At 41.3% G+C, this 27,876-nt stretch overlaps 1 protein-coding gene across 1 annotated transcript in view; it reads left to right on the forward strand.

Annotated features, from left to right (window-relative positions):
• The window catches only part of gpc1a (glypican 1a), a 36,961-nt gene extending 9,266 nt beyond the window's left edge, over positions 1–27,695 (forward strand). The window contains exons 2-10 of the mRNA XM_088314014.1: positions 18,045–18,203; positions 19,231–19,448; positions 20,393–20,566; positions 21,763–21,928; positions 22,006–22,136; positions 23,352–23,489; positions 24,089–24,219; positions 24,611–24,786; positions 25,704–27,695. Coding sequence (XP_088170140.1) covers positions 18,045–18,203; positions 19,231–19,448; positions 20,393–20,566; positions 21,763–21,928; positions 22,006–22,136; positions 23,352–23,489; positions 24,089–24,219; positions 24,611–24,786; positions 25,704–25,888 — 1,478 coding nt within the window. The 3' untranslated portion in view covers positions 25,889–27,695. The remainder of the gene's footprint in view (positions 1–18,044; positions 18,204–19,230; positions 19,449–20,392; positions 20,567–21,762; positions 21,929–22,005; positions 22,137–23,351; positions 23,490–24,088; positions 24,220–24,610; positions 24,787–25,703) is intronic.
• Positions 27,696–27,876: the final 181 nt, after the last annotated feature.

The following is a 27,876-nucleotide window of genomic DNA, read 5'->3' on the forward strand; positions in this document are numbered from 1 at the left end:
GCAGCCATACAATCACCTCGAACAAGGAGTGTAAAGAAAAGATGTTGCCGTCTCTTATCTTTTTTTCCCCTGCACCAGTTCATGCCTCATATCACCTCCTCACTTTTATGTTTTTACCTCCATCCCCTTAGTACAAGTTATTTATACTTTCTACTTCTCATTTATAACCTTGACACAGCTCCGCTCATCAATTATTTCCATGCAAAACGAAGCGTTAATGGATTTTGTGGAATCTCTAAAGGCTCCAAATCATAGACTTTGTATATAACATTGTTCACGTTTATGTTTTTGAAATAAACGTAATTGATTTGTGCAACCCTGCTTACATACTGTGTCATGCTCGCCGGTCGGCGAGGAGGGGGGTGGACCCAAGAATGCGGGGAAGCCAGGCATAAGGGTAACTTAAAGGGGAATTTATTAAATTAATCAAGACGAGGACAAACAACGTGGCGTGAACAAACAAACGGGGCAGGGTGCAAAATAACAAAGACAAACTAAACGTGACTAAACAGAACAAAAACGACAAGGAACGAGGACAGGGACAAATACTAGGGATCAGGGCATGAACTAGAGCGAGAGCGAGAACATGAGCGTGAGCGGGATCAGGGAGCGGTCGTGACAGTCCGAATGGAGTAGCAGGAGAAATGTTCCGACGCTGAGCTGTCGGCAAGGGGTGGTTAAATAGTCCATTGATTAGGGGAGCAGATGGGAGTCAGGTGTGTGATTGTTAACGGGGGGCAGGTGTGTGGCTGACGAGGATGAGTGCTGAGGGGAAACGCCCCGAAAACAAGCAAAACAATAACACAAAAGCATGGAACGAAAAAACAATAAAAACCCGTCATGCCCGACGCGGATCATGACAGTACCCCCCCTCAAGGGACGGATTCCAGACGTCCCACAGACAAATTAACAAAAAGAACCCCATGTCCAAAAACGAGGGTGGGCGGAAGGGGTCGGGAGGTGGGTCAACGACCCGTAGTCGAAGCCGGTCTGGCGGATGTCCGGGAGGCCAGACCAGCGAGTCCTTTCGTGGCCATTCAGGCGGCCGTCCGGGTGGCCCAACCCGCAAGTCCAGTCGTGGCCATTCGGGCGGGCGTCCGGGAGGCCAAACCAGGGAGTCCGACTGTGGCCATTCAGGCGGACGTCCGGGAGGCCCAGATCGCCACATCGAGTGCGCCGCCGAGACGAGAAGCGGCGCCGGGTCGCAGGGCGCAGCCGAGACAGGAACTTGGAGCGGCGACGAGTCGTCGAGCGTTGCTGACACAGGAACGTGGAGCGGCGGCTGGTCGTTGAGCCCCGCCGAGACAGGAACGTGGAGCGGCGGCTGCAGCTGATGTGGAGGCGGGATGGTCTGTGCAGCTGACACGGAAGCGAAACGGGGCTCAGCCGCTGACGAGGAACAGGAACTGGAGGCGACATGGATTGCAGCCGTTGACGTGGAGGCGGCTGCGGGCCGAGCGCAGCAGTCGAGCCGGGCGCAGCCGAGACGGGGGGCCTGAACCCTATCAGCCTGCCGCCATAGGGAGTCAGGGGAACGGGAGACATGAGGGACCGTGACTACTGTTGCTGGTGAACGTGAGCTATGAAACGCAAGGGGAACGTGACTAGGTGCGGAAACAGACGGTGGACGTGGTGAACGACGTGGCCGTGATCTACGTGACTTGGGACGAGGTGGATGACGCGAGGTAACGTGGAAGGTGGTCTCAAAGCGGTCAAAAGAAAGAGGTGACGGAAATTGTTCGGGGGGAGGAAAGTGACGGGTCCTAACTGCATCTGTGTCGTGCTGGGCATACAACAGGTCGTAAATGTGTTCAAAATCATCCTCATGATCGGAGTCTACAACAATGTGAGGGGGTGTAACGGCATTGCGTTCAAAATCTTCTTCGTAATCGGAATCTATAATAAGATGGGGAGGTATGACAGGTGGGTAATCCTTAACATTATCATGAAACGCAGGGGAGGAAACAAACGGGGAACGAAAAATTGAACCTACGTGAAGGACACGGGATTGGTCGGCAGGCTGATGAGGGCGGTTGTCCGAGCGGCGACGGCGATGACGCTGCCGAGAGCTTCCCGCTGGGTCCGTAGGTGGTCGGAACATTCTGTCCTGCTCGCCGGTCGGCGAGGAGGGGGGTGGACCCAAGAATGCGGGGAAGCCAGGCATAAGGGTAACTTAAAGGGGAATTTATTAAATTAATCAAGACGAGGACAAACAACGTGGCGTGAACAAACAAACGGGGCAGGGTGCAAAATAACAAAGACAAACTAAACGTGACTAAACAGAACAAAAACGACAAGGAACGAGGACAGGGACAAATACTAGGGATCAGGGCATGAACTAGAGCGAGAGCGAGAACATGAGCGTGAGCGGGATCAGGGAGCGGTCGTGACAGTCCGAATGGAGTAGCAGGAGAAATGTTCCGACGCTGAGCTGTCGGCAAGGGGTGGTTAAATAGTCCATTGATTAGGGGAGCAGATGGGAGTCAGGTGTGTGATTGTTAACGGGGGGCAGGTGTGTGGCTGACGAGGATGAGTGCTGAGGGGAAACGCCCCGAAAACAAGCAAAACAATAACACAAAAGCATGGAACGAAAAAACAATAAAAACCTGTCATGCCCGATGCGGATCATGACATACTGGTGTATTAATACACATTTTAAATGCCGCAAACTATCTTTTTTTTTTTTTTTGCGGAGCAATTTTATTAATCAAAAACCTGTTTATTATCACTGACTGTTGATAAGTAAACAACTAATGACCAACATTTTACATTTAAGCTTTTATTTCATCTTGGAAAGGAGCTCTTCAAGTATAGAGGTGGTTGGGGTAGTGCACTCACCAATTTTGGTACAGACAGCACTTAGACATTTAATGTCATGCACTGTGGTTTGTAATTTTAAGGCAAGGGCATGTGGAGAATCTCCTTAGTGGTTATCTACACCCATTTTCAGAGTGTGCTTGTCGTCACAGTGCCCTACTTTCCATTTCACTAACCTTTGTACTCCCTCAAGCCAGTGCAGAGATGCTCACACTGTTCACTGTAAGGATGCAGCGCTGTGACTGCAGAGGAATCCTCCAAAATCCAACATTATATTTTTTTTTAGATTCCAGCTTCACCCCCAAAAATCCCAATGTAGAGATTTATTTCACTTACAGGCATGTGTTCCAGAATTCAGTGGTCGCAAATATCTTAGAATCGTTGAACAAGTGGTGTGCATGGGATATTTTATTTGTTTATTCTTAAATGGCATACAAGGGTAATTAATTAGTTTAGATTATGATTAAAATGTGTGTTCATTTAATCCCTGTCTTTGACGCAAACAAATGTATGCAAGAGACCAAGGTGGCTTGATGTTGCCTTCATCGGGATCCGTGGCCAGGCAGGGCAGATAGCAAAGGTCGATGTCTCAAGGATTTGGGGAGCAAAATTGTAGAGCAGCAAGGATTGAGGCATTTACATTGCTTTGCCACATTGTTCAAGTTCTCTGAAGGCGCAATGTACTGTCGATCATAACCCGTTGATGGACTCGCTATGGGTGGATGTCTGATATGAACCTTATTTTGTCTCCTAACTCGGTGCATTTCCAGAAGTTGATACTGTAATTTGAGAACTAGTTCCAGTGAATAAATATAATTGCATGAGAATTAGACTGTCACATAAAACTGATTTTATTAATGGGAAGTTTCAGCCCTCCGTGTGAATCAGCGCCATGCAGTGAAGTTGATCTGCAAGTGTTAAATCTTTCTGTTCAGGCTTCAGTCCAAACCTTTTAGTCCACGTGGCAGTGATCAAGCAACACCTGTACATTACAACAACTTTCTCTGCCTGTGAATTGCTGCCCTCATATTGTGAGCCTATTGTTCCCCATGTCCAAGAGATTTGATGCTCCTCAACTGCGAATGAACAGCGATGAGGTTGCTTCTTATGTGCCCTCACATGCTCTTACCGCACTTATTCTCATTCCCACCACGCCCACTCAAGTACTAAACTAGTGGCAAAAATGCTTAGAAATTGCTCAATAACACACACACACATACACACACACTAACACACCCATAAACCCACATTTTATTTGCCACCTTCCCATCACCAGGACCATTTTCAGCACGGTTGGATTAAGGGCTGATGTCTAATCTTCTACTAATCCCGATCTGTTAATCTATGTGTGAGCAGTTTCTAGTTCACAACCTGGCATCTAACGCATGCTGAACTTGGAACAGAACATACACGCTTATTAGTTTTCACATCTTTGGTTTTGAAGGGTAACATATGTAACATGGGATGCCTGTTATCTAACTACTTTTATTTGCACAGTTGCCGCTAGCAGTCTGCAGCTAACGCATGCTAATGTCTCTATGACCTTTGCCCCATCCTGACTGATCCACCATTCACTGCACAAATGTGCACAGTCAGACATTTCCCTGGTGTGGCACAGTTGGTATGTGCTTTTCTGTTTTACAGAGTGAAATAAAGTAAAAGCAACAGTTATTGACTCCGCCCTAAATGACCTAAAATTATAGTAATATAAGTGAGGTTAGTGTAATTTGAGTACACATATGCACACCACTCACACACTTGGTGGGCAGCAGACAGGGCTGGTCTGTGGTAGCGTAGGTTATTTTTAGTCTGGTAATGTTTCACACAAACATTTAAGCACCACCCTGTCATAAACACACACACAATCACGTGCATGCACGTGTACTCTTACACGTTTCTCTTTGAATAGCAATCTAATAATTAATCACTCACATAGACATGGCTATTTCAAGCTACTATTACTTAATTTTACATCAAAGTGCATTAAAATGTAAAGCTGTCCAACAAATAGTCCGCTGCTTTTTCATCCTTCATGTGTTTTCTAGTGGGTATTTTGATTGAGATAATACAAATAATGGAATAATATGATCAGGATTGTTATCAGGCTTCTGCAGAGTTTGTGGATGAGCTGCTCATTTGAATCAGGTGCGTTGGAGGAGGGAAACATACAACATAGGGCCCCTCGGGGACCGGAGTTGGGCACCGATGATCTACACAAGAAAAAACTGATAATTGCATATACTTGTATGTAAAACCAGAAATGATAATGATACATTCGGATGGCATGTTTCTGTCAGTCGTCAGCGAAACAGGAGTCTTTCAGTACTGACCCGGTTAGTTATGATTCTGGTGAAAGACGAAAACTCACTTCAGTTCATGCTTAGTAAGACAGTCTTTCGAAGTTTCCTGTCATTCACAAGCAAAACGGCAGTCTACTAATGGCCTGACGGAATGCCCATCAGTGGAAAAAAAAAACACCTGATCAGTAGTTTTTATTTTACATAGAATATTTAGAATTGAGTTTTCATCATTTTGTGAGATGTGAACATATTGTACGGGCAGTAAAAACGACCCATATCATAATTCTTCCAGCTTCTTAATGAATTATCAGTCTAATAGCTAATAGACTGGACTACAAGAATTTTCCATTCACGCCCAGGTAGAACTCACGCATGTTAAGATGTTGTCACAAATCTTCCATATTAAAATCAAGTAGTACGCTCTGGATGAGGTGTTATCGGCTAACCTCCACAATGTTCTTGACCTAGCTAGTGCATTTGAGGAACTTAGTTTTTCATTTTCATTAAATTTTTTTTTCAACCAGAACATTATTCTACAATCATCCACCTCACGGCATATGTGTTTGACATACCTTTGGATGCCGGGAGCATACTTGCAAACTTGAATGAATAAGGTGATTTGATTTTTTTTTTGAGTGGCAAAAAATGTGTTTTGCAAGTATACACGACAATTCTTTTTTCAATGCTTTCGTATTTTAATACACTGAAGTAATCAGGGTAAAAAGTGATATATTCTTATATTCTTGGTGCTATTTGGGGTGTGTGTGTGTGGGTGTGTGTGTGTGTATATATATGTATATATATATATATATAATATATATATATTTAGTAAGCAGTCAGAGCAATTTATGTGACACTTAGCTGCAGATAACAGCTTTATAATTATTTTAGCCCATTTATTATGCTTGTCTCTCTCCACCATTGAGCGTTTACTGCTGCTGTAATTATCATTTTATTTTGCCATCTCCTCTCTCGCTTACAGTTTTGTCATAAGCCCTTGTCCGTTTTTTTGCCCACTTGTTTTTCAGTGGATGTTAATGTCAAGTTTGTTGGAGAGTGATCTGGGATGTTGATTCTCACACAAGTTCGTTGAATGGGTGTTTCAGTTGATCATTAGAAAAGGAATGTATCAAAAATGAAGGGAAAAAACTTAAAACCAATGCTCCAATTCTACTGCACAGCAATGAGCTAATTAGATGTGATGTGTGATGGCTGAGGCAGTCCAGACTCAGTGTGAGTGCTAAAATGCTGAAGTTGTTCTAATTCACTGCTGCTCTTCACCGCTGATTTAATTTTCCATTTGTCATACAATGACCGTAAACCCTTTTTTGTTTATTTGTGTGTAAGACTTAATAAATGATGCCCTGGGTTTACGACCTTCTGAAGGGGCAGTTTAGTTAAGTATCAAAAACTGTTAAAAGTGCAAAGGTCACTTCCTCCCTGCTTTTATCTCAGTATACGCTCAATTTTGGCATTTTGAAGCATATTCAATTTCATCCAATCCGCCTGAGCAGGTGGATACAAGACATTGACATAATTAGGGCATAATGACAATTATGTGTTGCCTTCATTAAACCTTCCATTAAGTATACCTCCATGCTGTCATCTCAATTTAAGAAGTGGAGATGGGCGTTTTACTTAAGTTTGCTGGTCCGTAATTCGTCATCGGTCAGAGGCCTGGCTACCTGTTCGTCAGCCCGTCATTTTTTTCAGGCCACTCCAAACTGTAATCGTCAGTCGGTCAGTCCATCATGTTGTTTTAACTGTGCATGTGTCAGTAAATTTCATAGGTCATACACACTCACATATGTTGCACATAGTTGACATTTTTCTTCAAAATATTCTTCCAATGATGCGAGTTCCAAAAATCTGTAAATGTGTGACTTTCATAAGCGTTCCGCTGGACTGACTGGGAACATTTCCAAAGACACGCACACGTATTACAAAGAACCTCTTACTTCTTGTAAGAAAATGGCAGACGAACACATCCAGCTCAACCACATCCACCAACATGGACGAGGGAGGGGCCGCTCACTTTCGACACATCCCGGTCGAAAGTGGTCATTTACGGTTGTGCTTGGTTGCCATGGAAATGCACAGAAACTGCCGCCAATGGTGATTTTTAAGGGAAAGACGCTGTTACGCTATTGTATAATTTAGTAACGAAAGAGAGTGGGTGATTTGTTTCTCGACTTTACTCTGCCGATATTCAACTCTCATTCCCACACCACTCACGACATCTCTCTAACCAGCCATCTGATTGACTGCGACATCAACATTAACTGCAATAGGTTATGTAATTTTGCACACAATTAAATGTGAATTATGTTTTCATGGCCCTTACACAGTGTATTAGCACACTCTGTTGGTGAAGGTTGTATGCACGTGCGGGAGAAAGCTGAATAAACGGGCCGCTGTCCATGATGTCGTAGTCTTATCGTTGATGTTATTGCAAGCAAGAAAAGCTACCTTTTTCTTCAACGTCTTCATCATCTTTGCAGGGATCTTTGTCTTTTATATGTTGGCAAACAACTTTTGATGCTTTTCTGCCACACTCTGAAATGGAGTGAAGGGCTGCAAAATACAGTTTCACAACCTCTTAACCCTACACTCTCTGACTGTGAAGTCCATTGGTACGTGACCCAGCTAGTCACGATCACACTGACGGACACAAACCCACTTCTGTCTACGCTTAGTTCGTCTGTTTTTTTTTTTCGTTTTATTTTTCTCATTATTTTCTGTTTATCTTCTAACATCGGAACACACGTCATAAACAAGGAAAGCAAAATAAGGTCTCTTGAACAATACAGACATATGATTTAGGTTTGTCAAATTCTTATTCAATGTTTTGGTTATAATGTAGGGTTATAATTTAGGGTCTTAGTATCAGAGTCTGTGTGCCTATTTAGATATTGAACAATTTCTTTGGCATGAAATTTAAGTGGATTTACACATCTCATTGATTGTACTTAATGCCTCAACAATCTCTCATACTGGAAACCTATTTTGTGAGTTAAAATCTGGTATACATAAACATTTTATCCTTCGTTGATACACATGAAGCGGCACGGTGACAGACTGGTAAGCACGATGGCCTAGGGCTGGGCGATAAACCGAAAATTTACCGTTACCGAAATGTATTACAATGACCGACATCATTTTGCCCATGTCAGTAAATTCGGTGTCTAAAAAAAAAAAAAGAAAAAGAAAAGTCTTTTCTGTCTGCGGCGATGTTCATGCCTCTTTAAGACGTCTACAGCGCATGTAGTCACATGACTCATGCGCTGTAGAAGAATGTAAACAGAAGACGCGTTCGTAGCTGGCGATTCAAATCCTGAAGCGGCTGACACGGCTGCAGACGAAGTAACGTTAGTTGAAATTGTTCCTGTCGCGCTTGTCCCGAAAAGGAATTGGACATCTGTCGTTTGGAAATGTTTTGGGTTCCATAAAGACGATGTTTGAGCAAAAGAACATGAACTACAAAGTGCGTCGTAAGCACCTGAAACAGCGCGTCCAACCTTTTCTTTTTCACCACCCACAACACAACCATGCTGTTGACTTGGAGCGTGTGCTAAATGTTCAAAGTGAGAAGCAAGGTTGGACAAGTGACAACAGCCCATAACGGAGGCGACACCATACGAGAGAACGTCTCAGAGGTGGACGCGATAGCCGAGCACATAGCTAAAGATAGAGCTCCTCTATTTACAGTGGACCGCACAGGATTTAAAAGCCTCATGAACGTAGCCGACAAGAGGTACGAAAATATTTGTCACAAACAGCACTTCCCGATATGGACAACATCGGAACGGGAGCGGAGACATGTCGAGCATTTTGCATCCACATCCGACTTGTGGTTGAGTCGCAACATGGATTCCTGTTTGAGCCTGAAATGTGCAGTACATAGACGACAAGTGGCGACTGCGCACCGGAGTACTTGAGACGGCACATTTTCCTGATGAAGCACACTTGTTTATTTGGCATTGGCATTCCATTGACATTTTTTTCATTTTATTTAGCATTTTGTTTACAGGCGACTAGCTCCTTTGCACATGGCATTATTTATATTGTTTACAAGATACCTTTACACAAATCTAGGCCTTTGCAAATGGCATTACAGCATCTCGACACAATATATTTGCAGAAAAAGATTTTGTGAGAGGTACCCTTTTTCTCCTGTTCTTTGTGACATTGTTCAAGTCATGCAAAGCATGCTATTTTAAATGTCTATTCAAGTGATTTTTGTACTTCTATTTTTCATTGAATGTAATGTGTACCAGTTGGTCAATAAAAAAAGCAGTTAATATGCATTTCCTGCATTTATTTGGATTTTGGTCCTCAGGGGGAATTTATCGTGCATTTATCGATATCGAGGTAAAATTGCCCAATTTATCGCGATATTGATTTTAGGTCATATCGCCCAGCCCTACGATGGCCTCACAGTGCAAAGGTCGTGCGTTCGATTCCTATGTGGATTTTGCATGTTCAACCCGTGCCTGCGTGGGTTTCCTCCGGGTATTCCGGTTTCCTCACACATTCCAATAACATGCATGGCAAGTTAATTGTGCACTCAAATTTGCAAATTTAGGTTTGAGTGTGAATACAGATGGTTGTTCATCTCTGTGTGCCCTGCAATTGACTAGCAACCAGTTCAGGGTGTACCCTACATACTGCCCAAAGATAGCTGGGATAGGCTCCAGTGTTTTTTGAAGAATTAAAGCTCCCATACAAATTAACCAGCCGATGTAAGTTTGCGTCATGAATTGCAGTGACCTGATCTTCTAAATTGTGTGTCTGGTGACCTTGATCCACCTAATTGATGCTACAAAGAGAAGTGTGGCTTTGGATTAATTGCAAAGCTGTTTTGTGTTTCACAGCGGTGTACCACAATTCAAATACATGAGTCACAGTGACAGTGACTGTTTACAAATGCATCACTTGAAAACAAAATCATTGACAGTTGCTATAGACAACTACCAAAAATGTATTTACTGATTTGACTTGAAGCATCAGAATGTACATTTGATCAAATCAGTGGGCTCTTTTAGTAGAATATGAGACTGAACCCAGGGTATGTCACTGTGTACAATGCAACGTATTGTATGGGGAGCTTCAAAATGTGATCTATGATGGCACAGTTCACATCGCTGGGTGTCCCCACATTACATTGCCCAATGTGCAAAGTTTAGTGGCCAAGTTTTTTTTTTTTTTTGCAATGGTCTTGTCCAATTCGCGTTCTGAGGCATTGTGCCTTAGCACTAAAGATACGTAATGCGTCATGCCGCACAACACACGCATAGACAAATTGGTACAGTACAACACACATTTTGATGCAGTTACTGTAATGCACACAAACACAGCAAACATTTGTCTATGTGGCACAGCCCTGGTACTATACTTCATTAGTTACATGTACAATGAAAAAAAGTCTTTAAATTCACCCATCCCTGAGGAGTTATGGACTGCGCACCCGTCATTTTTGTGACAAACAATTCTACAATGGAAGAGGGAAGCTGTCCAAATTAGCCTGACACCACTTTTCAACCGTCAACAGGGTGCCAAGGCCCAATGAGTTTGTTTTTTCGTGATCTGTTTTGAGAAGTACGGCTCCTCAAAAAGAGTGATTTACTCGAGTCCCAAATAGTGGGCACTACATTGCATGTTCACCCTGACAGGCTATATCTGAGTGCTCCAGTAATAGTGTAATGCTTCACATAGATCCAAAATTGCGTGTTCTCTCACGCTAAGAACATTTCCTATGTTGTTGGCAATGGGTGTGAAAGTGGTGATGACCACCCTATTTAATAGAGGGTGTTGAAGGCTTAGCAGATCACCTTCCACATCTGTTTGCGTGAGCCATCAAGTTGGCTCCTGATTTTGCATGTGCAAACCGTAAGTAAATCAGGCCCAATATCTTGATCAAAAAATGGACCTTAGCCACCACCTCCATTGACTTTGTTTGTAGAAGAGTTGTCGTCAGGCAGTGCCAATGTGTGATGTATTTGGCAGCAACACTTTTCCCCTACGCTGTACCTCAGGGTTTCTAATTGAGTCTTTTGCCGAATGGCTTGCAGCAAGCTGATCTTTTAAAATGCAGGTCTTTTTCTGTTTGACAAGGGTGTTGATTATGCTTTCTTTTCAAGGTGGGATCAGCTTTGTGCAGATTGCCATAAAGTAGATGGAAAAAATGAAACATTGATGGGATTTAGAGAAAATGAAAAGCTCGGCTTTGCAGTTACCGTGTGTCTCCAAGGCTGCAAGTGTAATTTGGTTAACATTGGCTTCCTAAAACCCCAAAACGCTTTCAAATTAAATTGTTAACTCTCTTAACTATAACTCTCTGTTAATACAAAGCTCACTGATCTGTAATTCCCCAATTGCCTGTTAATTCATTTTGTATAACAAATAAAATTTATGCTTGTACAAGTCGGTGCGACATCAAGCTCATTAATAATTCTTTATTCACATTGTAAGAGGTTATTAACCAATGTCACAAAAATAACCTTTAGACTTTGATTGTGTTTTACCTCGAACATTTCTTAAAAGGTTAGAAAATGTGACTGAAGCCTAAAGCTTATTGTTTGGAGCCTCTGAGCACTTGATGAAGTGCTGTATACAATGACAAAATTGGGGATTTGCGTCCAAAAATAGAGCGCTCAAGCTGATTTTAATTATGATTGCGTTCTGTGCTGCATACTTTTAAGAGTGTTTTATGTGCATTTAAATGCACGGCAATTCCCGATTAATTTGTACCACTGTAAGCACAAATTAAAATGAGAAAAATAGTCGAGGTCATTAGCGCACTGCATGGAGCCTACATGGGAAAAGTCGATTTTTACTACCAGTATTATAGCAGTACACTTCAATTGACTGCACCTACATTTTAAACATGAATTCTTGACCAAATTAGACAAGCCAATGGTTTGTTATTTACTGTAAGCGTTGGGTAAAGCTTCACAAATGCACCTGCAAAAGAAGTGGTTGTAGCCATGTCACAAATTTGACTGGGGTCCAAGGGTTTTTTTTCTGCCATGAGAGTTTCAGATATGACATTTCTTGTAGTTTTCTATTTTGTGGGCGTAGATGGAAAACGCAACCAATCACACTGCAGCAAGGAATGACAGGGGTACCTAGTTATATTTTCACGCTTACCTTCCTCTTTCTGCTTCCGTTACAAATGGCTTCTATTTTCATGCATTTTGCAATGCTTCTTTTTGTCTCTATATGGAGGACCCCCCAAGCGTATTTGTGCCGCTCGTGTGGTGACACTTGAGGGCAAAAACATTTTGAGCAATAACATAAAATTTTACTTGTCCCTGCCCATCTTATTTGCTTCACTGTTCATGCATTCTACTAGCACTTACGAGACAAGTTCTTCTTCAACATTTTACATTTAAAAAATAAAATAAACTAAAAAATGAAAGACCAACATTTTTAACGTTTTATACGATCATCTAATCTGTAATGACTACAAAACACGACTATTATGTTGTAAAATAGATGCCTGAATCACCAAATCTGAAAGACAGAATGGTTAATTTCCTGATCTTGTCAGCTACAGTTAAAGAACTAGCATGTTTGCAGATTTATTTGTTGTTTTCTGTGCTTATTTAAATCTTTCTGAGTAACTTCAGGCTTTGTGCAATTGTACTCACTCCTTCTATGGCCAGGCAAACCGAAAATGCAATAGTGAATCAATATGCGTCTGTGAGGAAACACAAGATGAAGATAAAGATAAAGATGTCCTTTAATAGTCCCACAATGGGGAAATTTGAGGTGTTCCAGCAGCAAAGATATAGATCACAAAGAGGCGGCGGCGTAATGTAACCGTTAATGTATAACATTAGCAGCAAACATTCAGAAAACGCATGCAAATATACACAGTATAAACGTATATACACAGATCCCCAAGTATATACACACTTACATCCCACAACATATACAAGTGTAAAGACATACAAGTGTACAGCCTGCATCTTCTGGGGTTTCATGCAAATCACAACAACCAATGCTGGCAATCGCCTTTGAGCAACCAGCAGTGGTGTCTGGGAGTCCAAAAATGTCACACTGATGGTGTCATTTTCAATCTCGGGAGAGGAATTTCTCTTCCCTCTGCCAAAATGAAATTGCCAAACTGATCAAAGTGAACGTTTGACTCAGTGGTTGACAGTGATGATGGATGAAAGAGGAAGCTTCAAATGTGATACTCAACTCCTGGGATACCTGTTTAAAATGGGATTGCATTAGCAAACAACACACACCCTTGTAAATTTTACACATACTGTACATATGCGAGGTGAAAAAAAACAAGTTTAATAAATGTAAGGCAAGTAGCTATTGAGAGACCAACAACTTAAATTTGAGATAGCATCAAGATGTTTATCTTTCATCAGCCATCTAATCATTAAAGAGTTTTTTATTCAGTCACATACAACTGATGTTCAAAAATGTGGCAATAACTTGTGTCCAGCAATTTCCATTTATAATTGTGTAATCCTCTGCTGCATCTGAAAATATCTTTCCTTCAATAGTGGTGTGAAACCATCTTTCATGCTTTTCTGTTTTTATTAAATGATGGATGGGTATGGCCTTGGGGACCAGATCAGGCCCGCCACATTTCTTAATGTGGCCCATGAAAGCAAACATTGTCAATCGACTTTGCAAAAATACCAAATTTGCAAATTGACTTCACTTTTCAACATTTTCTGATATATATAATTTTTTTCCAACTCCCCTTATAAAATAAATGTAACAATATTTGAACAGTTTTTACTGGCCTTTGATTTAAAAAGTAGTCATTCATAAATTTCTTGTGTATATTGATAGGCAATCATACATTCACAATTTTCACTAGTATGTCAACTATGCCACAAGAGGGAACAATACACCATGTTTATTTTGACATGAAGTGGACATTTAGGACTATTCCTCGCCTTAATGTGGGCCAGTCAGCCCACATTCAGCTGCTCCTGATCCCAACATATCGCCACCTCAGGAGGAAAGCACAGCCAGGCACAAAATACATCAAAACCAGTCCGAAGACTGCTCTGTCATATGATTCAGCACTGATTCCAACAGGTTGATTGACACTTGTTTCATCAGGATGGCTTGGAAGGTTAAACGGAGACTGCCCTTGGTTATATCAGATGTATAATGTTACAGTTCAAAGACGTATTAGGACATTTGCCAACCAGAAACCCAGGACCCAAAAGACTCCTGAGAAGATGTAACACCTCATTTAGGTCATCAGACAAAGAACAGTACAGCTCGATAAGAGATTAGTTAAAGAGGGGCATCAAGAAGGCAATGGAGGCATGTTAAAAGACTTGAAGGATCACATGGCGGAAAATGACGAGCACAGAGGTTTGCAGGGAATATGATTGGCCATCTTCAAAGGCAACACTGTGAACAACGTCAGCCATATCAATGCCTCACTGGCAGAGGAATTGAATAATTTCTTTAAAAGGTTTGAGGTTGATTGGTTTGCAGTCTACCTACCACCCTTATCAGCTCCCAGCTGCCACACCCTCACTCTTGAGGACCAGCGAGTGAGACATGAAGACAGTCAAATCACGGAAGGTAATTGGATCTGACAATGTGCCAGTTAGAGTTCTTAATTCCTGTGCTGAATAGCTCTTGGGGATTTCATCTGCTTTTTTAACATTTCCCTGTCATAGGCTGCTGTACCGTCCTGGATGAAATCCGCCATCAATATCTCTGTGCCCCCCAAAAAATAAATAGATAAATAAAAAAATGCAAAGTTCCAGAAGAACTTAATGGCTACAGACCAATAGCACTTACACCTGTTATCATGAAATGTCTTGAGAAAATAATTTCACAGCACAAAAAAATCCAGCCTTCCGACCTCCTTTGATCGCCATCAGTTTACACACCAGCCAAACAGGTCAACTAAGGATGCTATTGCTACAACAACACACTGCACTGAGGCACCTGAATCACTTCAACACTTATTTGAGTATGTTATTGTGGATTATCTGTACCTGGATAAAAAACTTTCTCATCAACCGCTCTCAAGTTTTCAGACTGGGAACCCACCTCTCCTCCACCATCACACAGCACTGGCGTACCACAAGGTCGTATACTTAACCTTGTGCTATACTTACTTTACACTTCGGACGGCACACCTGCTCAGTCTATCAACACAATTATTACATTTTGTGATGATACAACAGTTTTTGGTCACAATGATTCTTCATCTGAACACCACAACATTAGGGAACTTAGACTGGACTTAAAGAGGAAGCAGTGGATGAGTCCTCTGCCTACACTGATAGATGGGGTCAGTGTGGAAATGGTGCATACTTTTAAATTTTGGGGGGTCCACATTTCTGATGACATCCCTTGCATCCTGAACACCACCACCACCACCATTAAAAAAGGCACAGCAGCGCCTGTACTTCCTGAGACTGCTGAAGAGAAACAAACCAGAAGGACAATCTGCTGGTGGGCTTTTACTGTTCCACTATATAAACCATACTAACTTAATGTATTACAGCGTGGTACGCAGGCTGCACCGAGGGAAAGAATTCACTGCAGAGAGTAATCCTCTCCACCGCAGAAAAGATTATCGGCGACTGTCTGCCTCGCCTCATCCCGCTACCTCAGCAGAGCAAATAGAATAATTAAGGACTCCTCACATCCAGGTCATGGACACTTTCAGCTATTTACCCAGAAAGGCGAGACTGGCCAGCCAGAACCCGCACATCCGGATTTAGAGACAGTTTTTCCTCCCAGAGACATCATAACTTTAAACAATGACTTTAAATAACAATATTGTCAATTATTTTATTCGGTTTTGATCCGGGATTATTGCATTGTTCTGTCACTAGCATGCACTTTTTGTTAAATACTATTTCATACTGCTCTGTTTTTATTTGGCAGTGGTTCTTCTTGTTTTATTGTTTGGGGGCAGTGTGGCTCAGTGGTCGAGTGGTCGTCTCCCAAACATGAGATTGTATGTTCAATCCCTGGCCATTGTGACCATGTTGCCATCAGTAGGTGAATCTGAATCAGTGTGAATCTTTGAGTGCCCTGAATTGGTAGAAAAGCGCCATTCAAGTGAAAGACCATTAACATTTTTTTTATGCACTGGAGAAGCACTCCGCATTTTGTTAACGATGACAATTCTGATTATGATTGGTCTTTGGGTCACGACCTACAACTCGTAACCATAAGTAAGAATTGGAATGTAAAGCAAGTGGTAAATTGAGACTTTTGCCTTGTGGCTCAGCTCCTGCTCACCACGACAGACGATACAAACCGATCCGCCTATCCAGTCTTCCGTTACTCGTGAACAAGACCCCAAGATACATGAACCCCACTTGGGGCAGAACCCCTACAGAACCCAGAGAGGGCTCTCCACCCTTTTCTCACTGAGTAGCATGGCCTCAGATTTGGAAGTACTGATTCTCATACCGGACGGCACGATGGCCTCACAGTTCAGAGGTACAGGGTTTGGTTCCGGCTCCGGCCTTCCTGGGCGGAGTTTGCATGTTCTTCCAGTGCCTGCGTGGGTTTTCTCCAGGTACTCCGGTGTCCTCCCACATTCCAAAAACATGCATGGCAGGTTGATTGGACACTCTAAATTGTCCCTAGCTATGAGTGTGAGACGGACAGTAGTTCGTATTTGTGTGCCCCGCAATTGGCTGGAAACCAGTTTAGGGTGTACCCTGCCGACTGCCCGAAGATAGCTGGGATAGGCTCCAGCACCCCCACGACCCCGTGAGGCTAAGCGGCTTAGAAAATGCATGGATGGATTCTAATTCCAGCCGATTCATACTCGGCTGCGAACTGCTCCAGCGAGAGGTGAATATTGTAGTTTGATGAAGCCAAAAAGCAGAAATGTAATACTGAGGTCACCAAACACGTCGGCTGTGCCTAGAAACTCTGTCGTTAAAGGTGATGAAGTCAGCTTGGGTGAGTCCACCTTCACTGTAAAACAAATCTGACTTATTGCCGGCAATGCAGACCAAGCTATGACACCGATCGTACAGGGACAGAGCAACCCATTTCAAGTACTCCGGTACCTCACATTCCCGAAGGCAGGGTTAAGAATTGTAACCAAACAGAGCAAAAAAGTGTTATTCCCTATGTAATGACTCACATTTCAACTGACTCTCGGCAGCCAGTACAAGAGAATCCATGAAAGATTTATGGGGAAACAATGATGAAGGCATCTCCTCTTGTGCTCCACTTGTCCCGTTGGACATTTTCTACGCCCTCCTCCCCAAACTCCCACCCACTCACATACATATCCAAAGAAAGTTGCACATTGAGACCCAACATCTGTAGGATGGATGCGCCTGATGATGCACAAAGCTCTGGGCGTCTTTCTCACCCTTAACCTTCCCCAGACTTGCGTGCACTTACACACATGAACACACATCATCCCTCAGGCTTGCACCTTTGATGAGGCTGATGCTCTCGACAGTTTTCTCCACTGTCTGGCGGAATTGATGTTACATGCGCATTTATTCTTATGCTCAATAAACAAGCCTCAGTAGAAGACTTGGTCTCAGAATCATTCCAAACCAATTCCAAGTTAAAGTGAAATTAAAAAAATGAGGAGAAAACACAGAAGACAATGACAGACCTGCGCCCTGTTCTGCATCGAGGCAGAAATGTTAATAGCCACTCCCACCACTATGCTGAACCTGGGAAAATTCAACGAAAACGAAAACCAAAACATTTTTAAAATCGTTTTTCCCACATAACCCACAACATTCTTTAAGCAACACTTTTGTATTTCTTTTCATTCAATAGCATCCCCAAGTCGCACAAAGGCAGTGGTCGGTAAAGAAAGATGGGTGTTATGGATGTTTTGGTTACAAAGTATGACTGGATGTGTTCCCCACCTCATCAATTGTGACTTACTTTTTATTTATATTTTTATTTTTCCTACCTCACCAGGTGAACATCTGAGGACCTGTCCCCAGGGTCCAACCTGTTGTACTAATAGCATGGAGGAAAACCTGGAGGGTCTCAGTTCACGAGAAACAGAGGCGCTGATCAAGGAGGCTGGCAGGTCGCTGCAGGCTGCCTTCAACACCCTCTATAGAAGCTTTGACAGTACGTAGCCTACATGTGCGTGTGTGTGTGGGTGCGTGTGTGTGTGTTTCAGAATGAACTCATTACTGGATGAGCTTGGTGGGTTTATGTTTGCTACAAGCTCTGGATGTGCTCTGCACCCAACCGCAACTTCAATCATAATGCTGCGCGTGTGTGGGGGGATGTGTATGTCAAGTCCGTGAAGGGGACCCCTGACTGGGTGTTATAATGAGGGCAGAGTCAGCCAGACACAATGAAACATGATAAGCCGATCCCCTGATCCCGAATTACACACACACTCTCATACGCGCACACACACGAATGGGAGGTATCCCCTGGGGCAAGGGCTGGTTCGGCTAATGAGCAGTTGACCCACTGAGGAAGCAACTCTGCAGATCTGAGACATAAAGGAATGAAGAGAGGAAAGGGAAAGGAAGAGAAAAAAGACAGATGACCGCAGGAAGATGGGTAAATGTTGCAGGTGACAAATTTGTCATTTTGACCGTGAATCGGTCCATATCAATCCGAGGGTCCCTTTTGATGTCAGTATGGAACCATCCAACTGCTTCTGATCTCCGTAGTCTTGAATCACAAAGAAAGAGACTGCTGCAGCAGTGACTGTGACCACTCTTTCTTTCTTTCGCTAAATCTCTAAATCTATTTTACTAATATCTTACTGATATGAGTCACCAATTGTGTAGTAGTGGGACATTGGCCTGACTTTGGTGCAGGTGGCGTGTCCAGTTCCTTCTTATTGATAGCAGGAATGTGAATCTGTCTCTATATGTGCCCTACGACTGACTGTCAAAAAGTACTGGGTGTGGTTCTCCACCACCCTGAACAGGACAGAAAATGTATGAAAAGATGGAGGGTTCTCTATATGACATTTTCGAGTACTCTAGACGCAAAAATTAAGTTAAAAATGCCAAATAAGATGTTAATTAATTTAAATACATTGTTTAACGATAATGAAAGAAAAGAATGTATTACTCAGAATCAGAATCATGTCTACCATTAATTGAATTATTAATCTTTGTCCTCCTACCAGCTTACTTCACTGATCTTCACAGTCGCTCTGAGCGCTCCCTCCAGGAGGCGCTATCTCCCCTTGGTGCCCTATACTCCCAAAATACAAGACTCTATGGTGATTTGTACTCCGACCTGAAACAGTACTACCGCGGCTCTGCTCTCAACTTGGATGAAACCTTGACCGAATTCTGGTCGCACCTTCTAGAACGCACCTTTAAAAGTTCCACCCCCAGAGATGTGAGTAGGGATTCCGTCATTTGATGTGGACTAAGTATGATACAATACAATACAACTTTATTTATACAGCGCATTTCACAACAGCTGGAGCTGTAACAAAGCACTGTCCATATGGTGTCATATAAAATAGCGGGAAATTAGAACACAAATTAAAACCCATAAACACATATACAACAGATACCAGAAGAAAAATATGTGAACATAAGAAATACTCAGATTATTCTTTGAAATAAAGCTGCTGCATTCATTGGGTACAAATGTTTGATCCAGTGAATTCCTTTAAGATAATTAAATTATAGATAAAAAAAAAGTAGGTCTAGGTAAATAAATGTGATTTTACCTATTGTATATGAATAGCGTTTTGTAAAAGAGCTAGCTAGCTCTTCATCTGGACTGGTGTGATTGAATGAAAGAGGATGTGACATTAACAAAAAACGATCATATTCAGTCTTAGTCATGTTAAGTTCTTCCTTTACAAAAGAAAATTGCAGCACATGTCGAATTGGATAAAGTAATGATTAACCTGAATGTTAGCATTGGCAAAGTCACCTAACTATTAACACATTCAGTGGCATTGATGGGTATATAAGCCAAAAATTACCAGGGCTGGCAGTGTATGAGTTAAATGAATTTCAGTAGCTACAGCTAAAATTAATAAAAGAGATATAAAAGAATGAAACTGTAACTTCTGCGGCATGTGTCCTGACAAAGACCTCCGGGCCCAATTAAACCAGTTTTAGACTCCCCTTGTGTTTTAGGATCAATTTTAAGGCTATTTTAATACTTTACAAAGTGTTTTCATGGTCTTTGTCCTTGGTATTTTTCAGAACTGCTTGTACTTTATGAACTGTTGAGTTTCTGTGTGAAAAGTGTTCTATAACTCAAGTATTGATTGATTGATGAATAAACCTCTATTGTATGCACGGCTGTGACCACCCTTGCAGGTCACCCTGTCCGAGGACTACCTTGAGTGTGTTGCTAAGCAACAAGAGACCTTGCGACCATTCGGCGATGTCCCGCGGGATATGAAAGCAAAGGTTATACGGGCTTTTGTCACAGCCAGGTCATTTGTCCAAGGGCTGATCATCAGTGGGGAGGTTGTCAGAAAGGTCTCACAGGTGAGTGTGTGCGTTCTTGTATCACTAGTAATGTGGGTACATCAGTTCAAACAGTTCACATTGTAAGGAAAAGAAGTTATCTTTTAACTTAAAGATTTAGATTTGTACAGACCAACAAATGTCAACTAGCTCATTGCTAACATATAATGTGAAAAGCGGGCTAACAGAATTAACATAGATGTTACGGTAATGATCGAGATTCAAAATCTTTCTACTTTAACACCACACATAGCAGCAACACATCCAAACAGAGCATCAGCAAAACTCAAAGGCACATGTATTATTCTCACTGCTATGAAACATTGATTACTGTAACTTAGTTGGGGGTCTTACTTGTCTCTTCTTCATTGGCTAAATTACGCGGCATCTCTCCGAGTAGACTCCTGTGCTCCCCAGGATGCACCTCACATTTGTGCATGCAACCCTAAAGTCACACTGGCCCATGTATTGTAAAATCCTATTACTAAACAGATAAAAATATAACATAAATTAAAGAAAATAAAAAATGCTTAAAAATATATGATGAAGTGGATGATCGCAAAATGAACCACAAAATAGTGAGGTGAAAGTTGTGTTTTACACATTGATGCTTACTTACATTGATGAGCCTATAAATCACATTCTGAAAACTACAAACTACCAGACTGTTAATTACAGGCAGAGGAAGTCATGTAAATATAATAAAATTGCAAGCGGAATCCACGAAAATTGCAAGCAGAATCCGCGAGCCTCGTACCTCCAAAACCAATTTTTATGAGACCAAAAAAACATTGCATCGTCAAAGAAAGCAAGCAATTTCTGACATTCCAGATAGGTCAGTTCGTAAAGTCGGCCACACGTGTGTAGAGAGATCAATATTATACTGTAGATCCCCAGCTCGACATCAGCAAAATGTAATCCATTTTTGTGAAGCTTGGAAACTGCAATTTAGGTCCGACACTCATTCTGGAGTTTACTTTGGTCTGAAGTTTAGAGTTGCCACAATATCGTGGTGAAAACATTGAAGCCGTCAATCATAAGAATTTTCACGCCTGGGGGTACTACAACTACTGTACATATATAATGATTTAGTCTTGCGCTTTTATTCCAATTTTTCTATTTCAGTCATGTTCTTGCGAAGGGGAGAAGAAAGGCTTGTTGGGAGTCAAGGCATACAGTAAGCATTGAGTATAACAAAATATATAATTCTTCACCAGGTTCCTCTGAGTCCGGAATGTGTTAAGGCCTTGGTGAAACTTGTTTACTGCCCGCACTGCCGAGGACTTGCCTCTGTCAAACCCTGCGTCAACTACTGCTCCAATGTTATGAAGGGCTGCCTGGCAAACCAAGCTGATCTGAATCCTGAGTGGCAGAATCTCATCGGTAAAAATATCACAACATACAGCATGGAAACAACACTGTTAAGATAAGAGATTGATTCATTCCAATTGGCTCTTCAGATACCATGATCCAAGTGGCATCTAGTTTCAGCACAGAGCCCAGTCTTGATGTGGTTGTGTCATCCATCCCCTCTCAGCTCTTTGAGGCTGTCCGCTTGCTAAAGGAAAACATTGACACCTTTACAGCCAAAGTAAGTCTTATTGCGCTTGCTTAGTCGAACATTTCTTTCTGAACATTGTGCCTTCTGTTATATACTACAGTTTGTCAGCAATTACAATTATTTTTAGTTTTCATTTCTTGCCTTGATGGACCAATTCTATTAAATCTCAGTCTTCACTTCATTTTCATTCATTTCAGTTGACATTTGTCAATTCTAAATTCTTAAAATGTGAAATGAACATTATGAAATGATATTACTGTGTCAGATTGCTTCTCAAATGAGGCAGATGTAAAGTAGATGAGTCACTCTGACTGTGATGATTTCAGACACTATAAGATCAAGGATGTGTTTTTGGTAAGGGATTGGACTGGACTCCCAGCTAAAAAAAAATCGCCTTTTGGAATGTATTTGTGTTAGTTGTCTAATTGGTTTATTTACAATGAATTTACAGTTTGGCCCATGAGTATTGACTTGGCTATTGAAGACAATCTTCTTTTTTTTAACAGTATATTACCTTTAAACACTTTTGAGCCCCTCAAAGGGTTGCAACACAACTGTAATTTCTACAGGCTAAATCATCATATTTTTGTGAAACATCTCAAAGTCACAGTACATCTTTACTTTTGCATTACTTCAAATCCATTTTAATTGAGTATTAATAATAAAACATATTAAAACTGATTTGATTTGTTGAGTGGTTCAATTATAAGACAATGTTTAAATCAAGCAGCAGCAGTGATTGTGATTTGATTATTATTATTGTTGTTATTATTATTGATAATCTAAAATGTTGACAAGTCTATTCGGCTGCACTTTAAACATGAAAATTTAACATTGTAAATGCGTCTATGGGGACATCTAGTGGCGCATTTTATACTGTTATCTTTCAAAATCAATTCATGCTCTCAAGTCAGCATTGCGTTGATGCACCAAGTGCACAATTACATGTACTATTAATAAGAATACTTTTTAAATATTTACCTTTACTACACTATCTATCTGTAAGCTATATCCCTCTCGTTACTGCTTGCGCTATAATGATAGACGCTATTTAACACAACTCTACTTAGTAATTGTAGATGTGACCTAAGATAGACTCTTATACCACAATTCTACTGTTAGAGTTAGCAACAAGCTGAATTGATGATTTTTTGTTTGTTTGTTTGTTTTTGGGTTTTTTTTGCAGTGAAATGCTAAAATGTGCCCAAAAATAAGGCTGTACAATATGGTTTTATCCCATCCTAGGTGTACCAAACATGCGGCACTCCAGCTGAGCCCGGCACGGGAAGTCCAAATCTTCACGAGCCTAAGAAAAAGAGCGGCTCTCTGACTGCTTCAGAATACAAACCCTCTCCTACTGTGGGCCTCAGACTGGAAATGCAGGTGTGTTCAGAATGTCAATCCAATCGAATCGTTAGAGCTCGCTTCTACTTCATGACGAGAACGTTGTCTTTCTGTATGGAGTTTTCATGTTCGTCCTTACACACAGTTTCAGAACATTTATTATTGATCATTATGATGTCGCGGTACACTCGCCTCACTTGTGTGCAGGCAACGTGGGATTGATTTTCACTCATTGACAGTGTCACTGTAATAATAATTGAATAATAATGCACAGCAAATAATGTTAATTATTATTATTATTATTATTATTGTTGTTATTATTATAAAAGCAGAATAGACAAGAGAAAAAAATAGGTCAGATTCAGAATCAGCGTTAAAAAAAAAAAAAAATCTATAAAAGTTTAGTTCCATCTCTTGTAGTATTAAATTTAGTAAAAAAAAATATTGACCAACGTTACTAAACCAAAACTATTATTTTCCAATCAGTGACTGCCAATGTGAATGAGAGTTTGCAGCCTGCCTCTGAACTGGCTATAGATCAAAATTGATAGTTTTCCCCTCCAATGCTTAACATGGATGTAAAAATTGAAGCGCACCAAAAATGTGAAGTTTGGATTTAATCATTGTGTCATCCTCAGGTGTCAGATCTCTCCAGTAAATTAAGGGAAATGAGGCAGTACTGGCTCCAGCTCCCTATAGCACTTTGCAGCAAATTGGCAGCAGGTGGCACCAACAAGGATAAATGCTGGAATGGTATTACCAAAGCCAGGTGGGAAAGAAAGATATTTTTAATAACATTCATGAAATGTATTTAACCTGAAAGCTGATAGAAGAAAATGTTCACTAGTCTTAACACAGATCATTTGAGGCAAAACAGCAAGAGACTATTACAATATTTAATTGTGTTTCATATTGCCTGGTGACCAGTTCAGCTTGTACTGTACCTTTCACTCCAAGACAACATTCATGACCCTAGTGATGATGTGCTGTTCAGAGAATGGATGGCTTTTGTGCAATTATTTGACCTTATGTAATTTCTTTGAAAGACACTCGCTCATTCAGGGCTTTTACTATTTTTCCAAAATTTGTATTACAATCAAAACAACACCACTTGCTTCTCTAAAATCAATTTGTTTTGTCATTGTTGGTGCTTCCTGAAGATACCTTCCTGAGGTGATGGGGGATGGCGTGGCCAATCAGATCAACAATCCCGAGGTGGAGCTTGACATCACCAAGCCAGACATGACGATCCGTCAACAAATCATGCAACTCAAAATTATGAGCAACAGACTAAAAAATGCCATGGATGGGAATGACGTGGATTTCCAGGACGCAAGTGAGTCGATTTTTGGAAGAAAGGTTTTCATGTTTGTTGTTTATTATAATTTTATACGTTTTTTTTAATACTGTCACTGTGGTATGAAATGATTCTTTGCATTTTTACATAGAACGTATCGACTCTGTCAAATTGACATTGAGATGATGCTAATTTTGAGAGTAGTCTGGCATTCTAATCTTCGTATAGAGGTGTGAAAACACCACTAGCGTTTGGAATACATTACAGAAATTTATGTAGCACTGTTAAAAATAAGATCGCTACAGATAATTTCCACACTTTGTTTAGTGTAAGCCTAATATAAAATTACCTTGCCATGAACTGAACCATTGCTTAAATGGGAAAAAAAAGAACAAAATCATTTTTTAATAAAAACATCTACGAAAAGAAAAGTTTTGAATTATTACATAATGTTATTGCTCTGCTGTACCAATTGTTTTATGGTACTGGAAAGAAAGGCCATTTATTTTTCATGATGCCAATGCTCTATTTCTACGGAGGATGCATTTGTGGGATGATAAATTAATGTTCCTTACAAATGCAAACATAAAATAAACTTGTATAAAATCTAAAATGTTTTTGTGGGCATTTAATTTAGTGACGCCATTTCAACCAAGTTCCTCGGCACCAAAATGCCACAAGATGATAGCAAAGCACTCCTGTTGCCTTAAGGGAGCTCAATTCACTGCAGCATTGATTCTTGGCATTAAAATGGTGCCCATGTAATGTTTTCGTTGCTTTGGCCATTGCACAAAGACTTCAAATTTTTTAGTTTTCCCGCATATAAGTAAATTCACGAATATCCGACAGCAAATATGCGGGGGTTTGCTGAAATCAAAGCATATAACTTGTACCAAAACATTTCCCACTCCAACATTTATGATGGTGACTGAATTTTGCGCTGTTTTTGCCCACAGGTGATGACATCAGCGGCTCAGGAAGCGGTATGTGCCTAAGTGGCCAGTGTAGTCGAGGCAGACCAGGACTGTTCAGCTACCCTCACGACACCAACCAAGTCATCGGGGCAGCCACATGTCAAAGCCGCCTGTGTAGCCTCCTGTCACTGCTCCCGCTGGCTGTCCTGATACTTTTTTGTCGATGATGCGCTCCCTTCTGCCAGACTCTGAAGTCCAGTCAAGGACTATATCTTCCTAAGGGAGCTAACGTCAGAGGAGAAAATAATGCATTCACGTTTGATTAACTTTGCCAAAAATGATTGAAAGATTCCGTGAAGAGGAACAAAAAAAACTGACAGTAGCAACAGTTCGGCTTTAGTTTTGCTGTGTTCTACTATAGTTTGATTGCATTTGTTGAGCTGGTTTCAATGAATTCCAAGGAAGAGGGTGGTGAAGAAAATGAGACAAGGTGTTAGGAAAGACGAGTGATGAAAAATCAACGGAATGTTGCTAATGATGTTTTGATGTCCTACAAGGTCCATTGTTCTCCCGTCACCAGGGACTGGGCTCCGTGATAAATGATGTGGTGATGTGGCTTTTCATTTGATGTTATTTTAAATCTTTTTTTTTTTAATCTGGTGTTGAGGGTGTGTACCTAAACAACATGGTGTAAGATAATAATGTACATATGTATAGCCGGTGTGCATCAAGTTACCATCCGATGGAAACAAGACTGGCATCATAGTGAGCCATGGATGTACATTTACAGGTTAATACTCGAACACTGGGGTCTTCAATCCTCCTCCCCGGGGAGGCTATTTGTGGACTATTAGTTTGACCTTTTTGACCTTGAGTCAAGCTTGGTGTTCCTCATTCAAATCAGAAAGGTCTTCAGAAGCTGGATAACGATCCTGATCATTTGAATCAGGTGTGTTGCAGCAGGGAGAGATGTTAAACAGAAAAGTTGGGCAGTCCATCCCCGGGGTGGAACAGTCCAGCCCTCCGGCCCGACCGGACACCCATTTTTGGGTGTCGGGGGGAACGGATTTTAAAAAAGGGTTTGATTAATAAAGGCATACCACAATCCCTATAACACCAATTGTGCATACTTACTTGCATTGGGCACGTTCGTGAAGAAGAAGAATGAGACGAATAAGGAGGTGACAAATTAGACCATAATAAAGTAAGCAAATTTGAATAGTCAATTATCTACCTAATGATTGTAGTTTAAATAAACCTTTGTCGATATCATCTCTCCTGCAGCGACGTCATGCATGGCCATTTTTTTTTTCGGGGGCCGACTATTTCTATGAATAAGGCTGGAGCGTCGAGGTCGGAGGGGTACCAAGATCGCAGCCAGGCGGGGGACTGACTGGCAAAAAAGAGTCAAATGCCCAGCTCTGGTAAACAGATAGGACAGCGGACTTCGAGGAACAGGATTGAAGACCCCTGCGTCTAAAGGGAATGAATCCCTTATTACCTGTGATGTAATTGTCAAGATTTTGTGGCGTGTGTTGGCTTAAGAAATATTTGGTAGGATTTGTTTGGCCTCCTGAACAATAATCACCCTCCTTAAATGTTGTGATTGCAAATGTTACTGTTCGCATCTCCTCTCAAATAAGCGATTGTCAACGAAACACATAAAAAGCACAGACGAGCAATTTCCTGAAATCCAAGCTTTTATTTTGCTTACATTATAACATTATTCTGCCACTTTTAGTCGCCGCAAGCGCATGTCACAGCACACAATTTAAGAGGGATTTTTGATGGAATGTACAACTGCCTTAATCCACCGACCGACGACATACAAGCAACATATCAGGATTTGGAAAAACTCGGAACTAACAATATTCCGATTTTCCACAGTTGTAACTGCGTGTTTGAGCAGAGGTACAGCACCGAGGGGTGTGTGGGTTGGAACATATGATTTACTTTGTGGTAAAATGCAGGATACACTCAGCAGCACCAAATAAAACAAGCAAACGATTCGAAATAAAGTGAAATAAAACTTTCTGAACATGTCTGTTAGAAGTTTAAATTTCATTAACATAAAAAAACTGCATTTTCTTCCCGCCACACAACTTGGCCTTATTTTGTATAGTTAACTGTTTTTGCAAAATTCAAACAGACAACTTTGTATGCATACATTTGATTTTCTCTTCAGAATCATGATTCAATATTTTTGTGCCACCAA

Source organism: Idiotropiscis lumnitzeri, chromosome 13 (assembly GCF_059441095.1).
Source record: "Idiotropiscis lumnitzeri isolate Australia: NSW breed Sydney's pygmy pipehorse chromosome 13, RoL_Ilum_1.0, whole genome shotgun sequence".
Lineage (NCBI taxonomy): Eukaryota > Metazoa > Chordata > Actinopteri > Syngnathiformes > Syngnathidae > Idiotropiscis > Idiotropiscis lumnitzeri.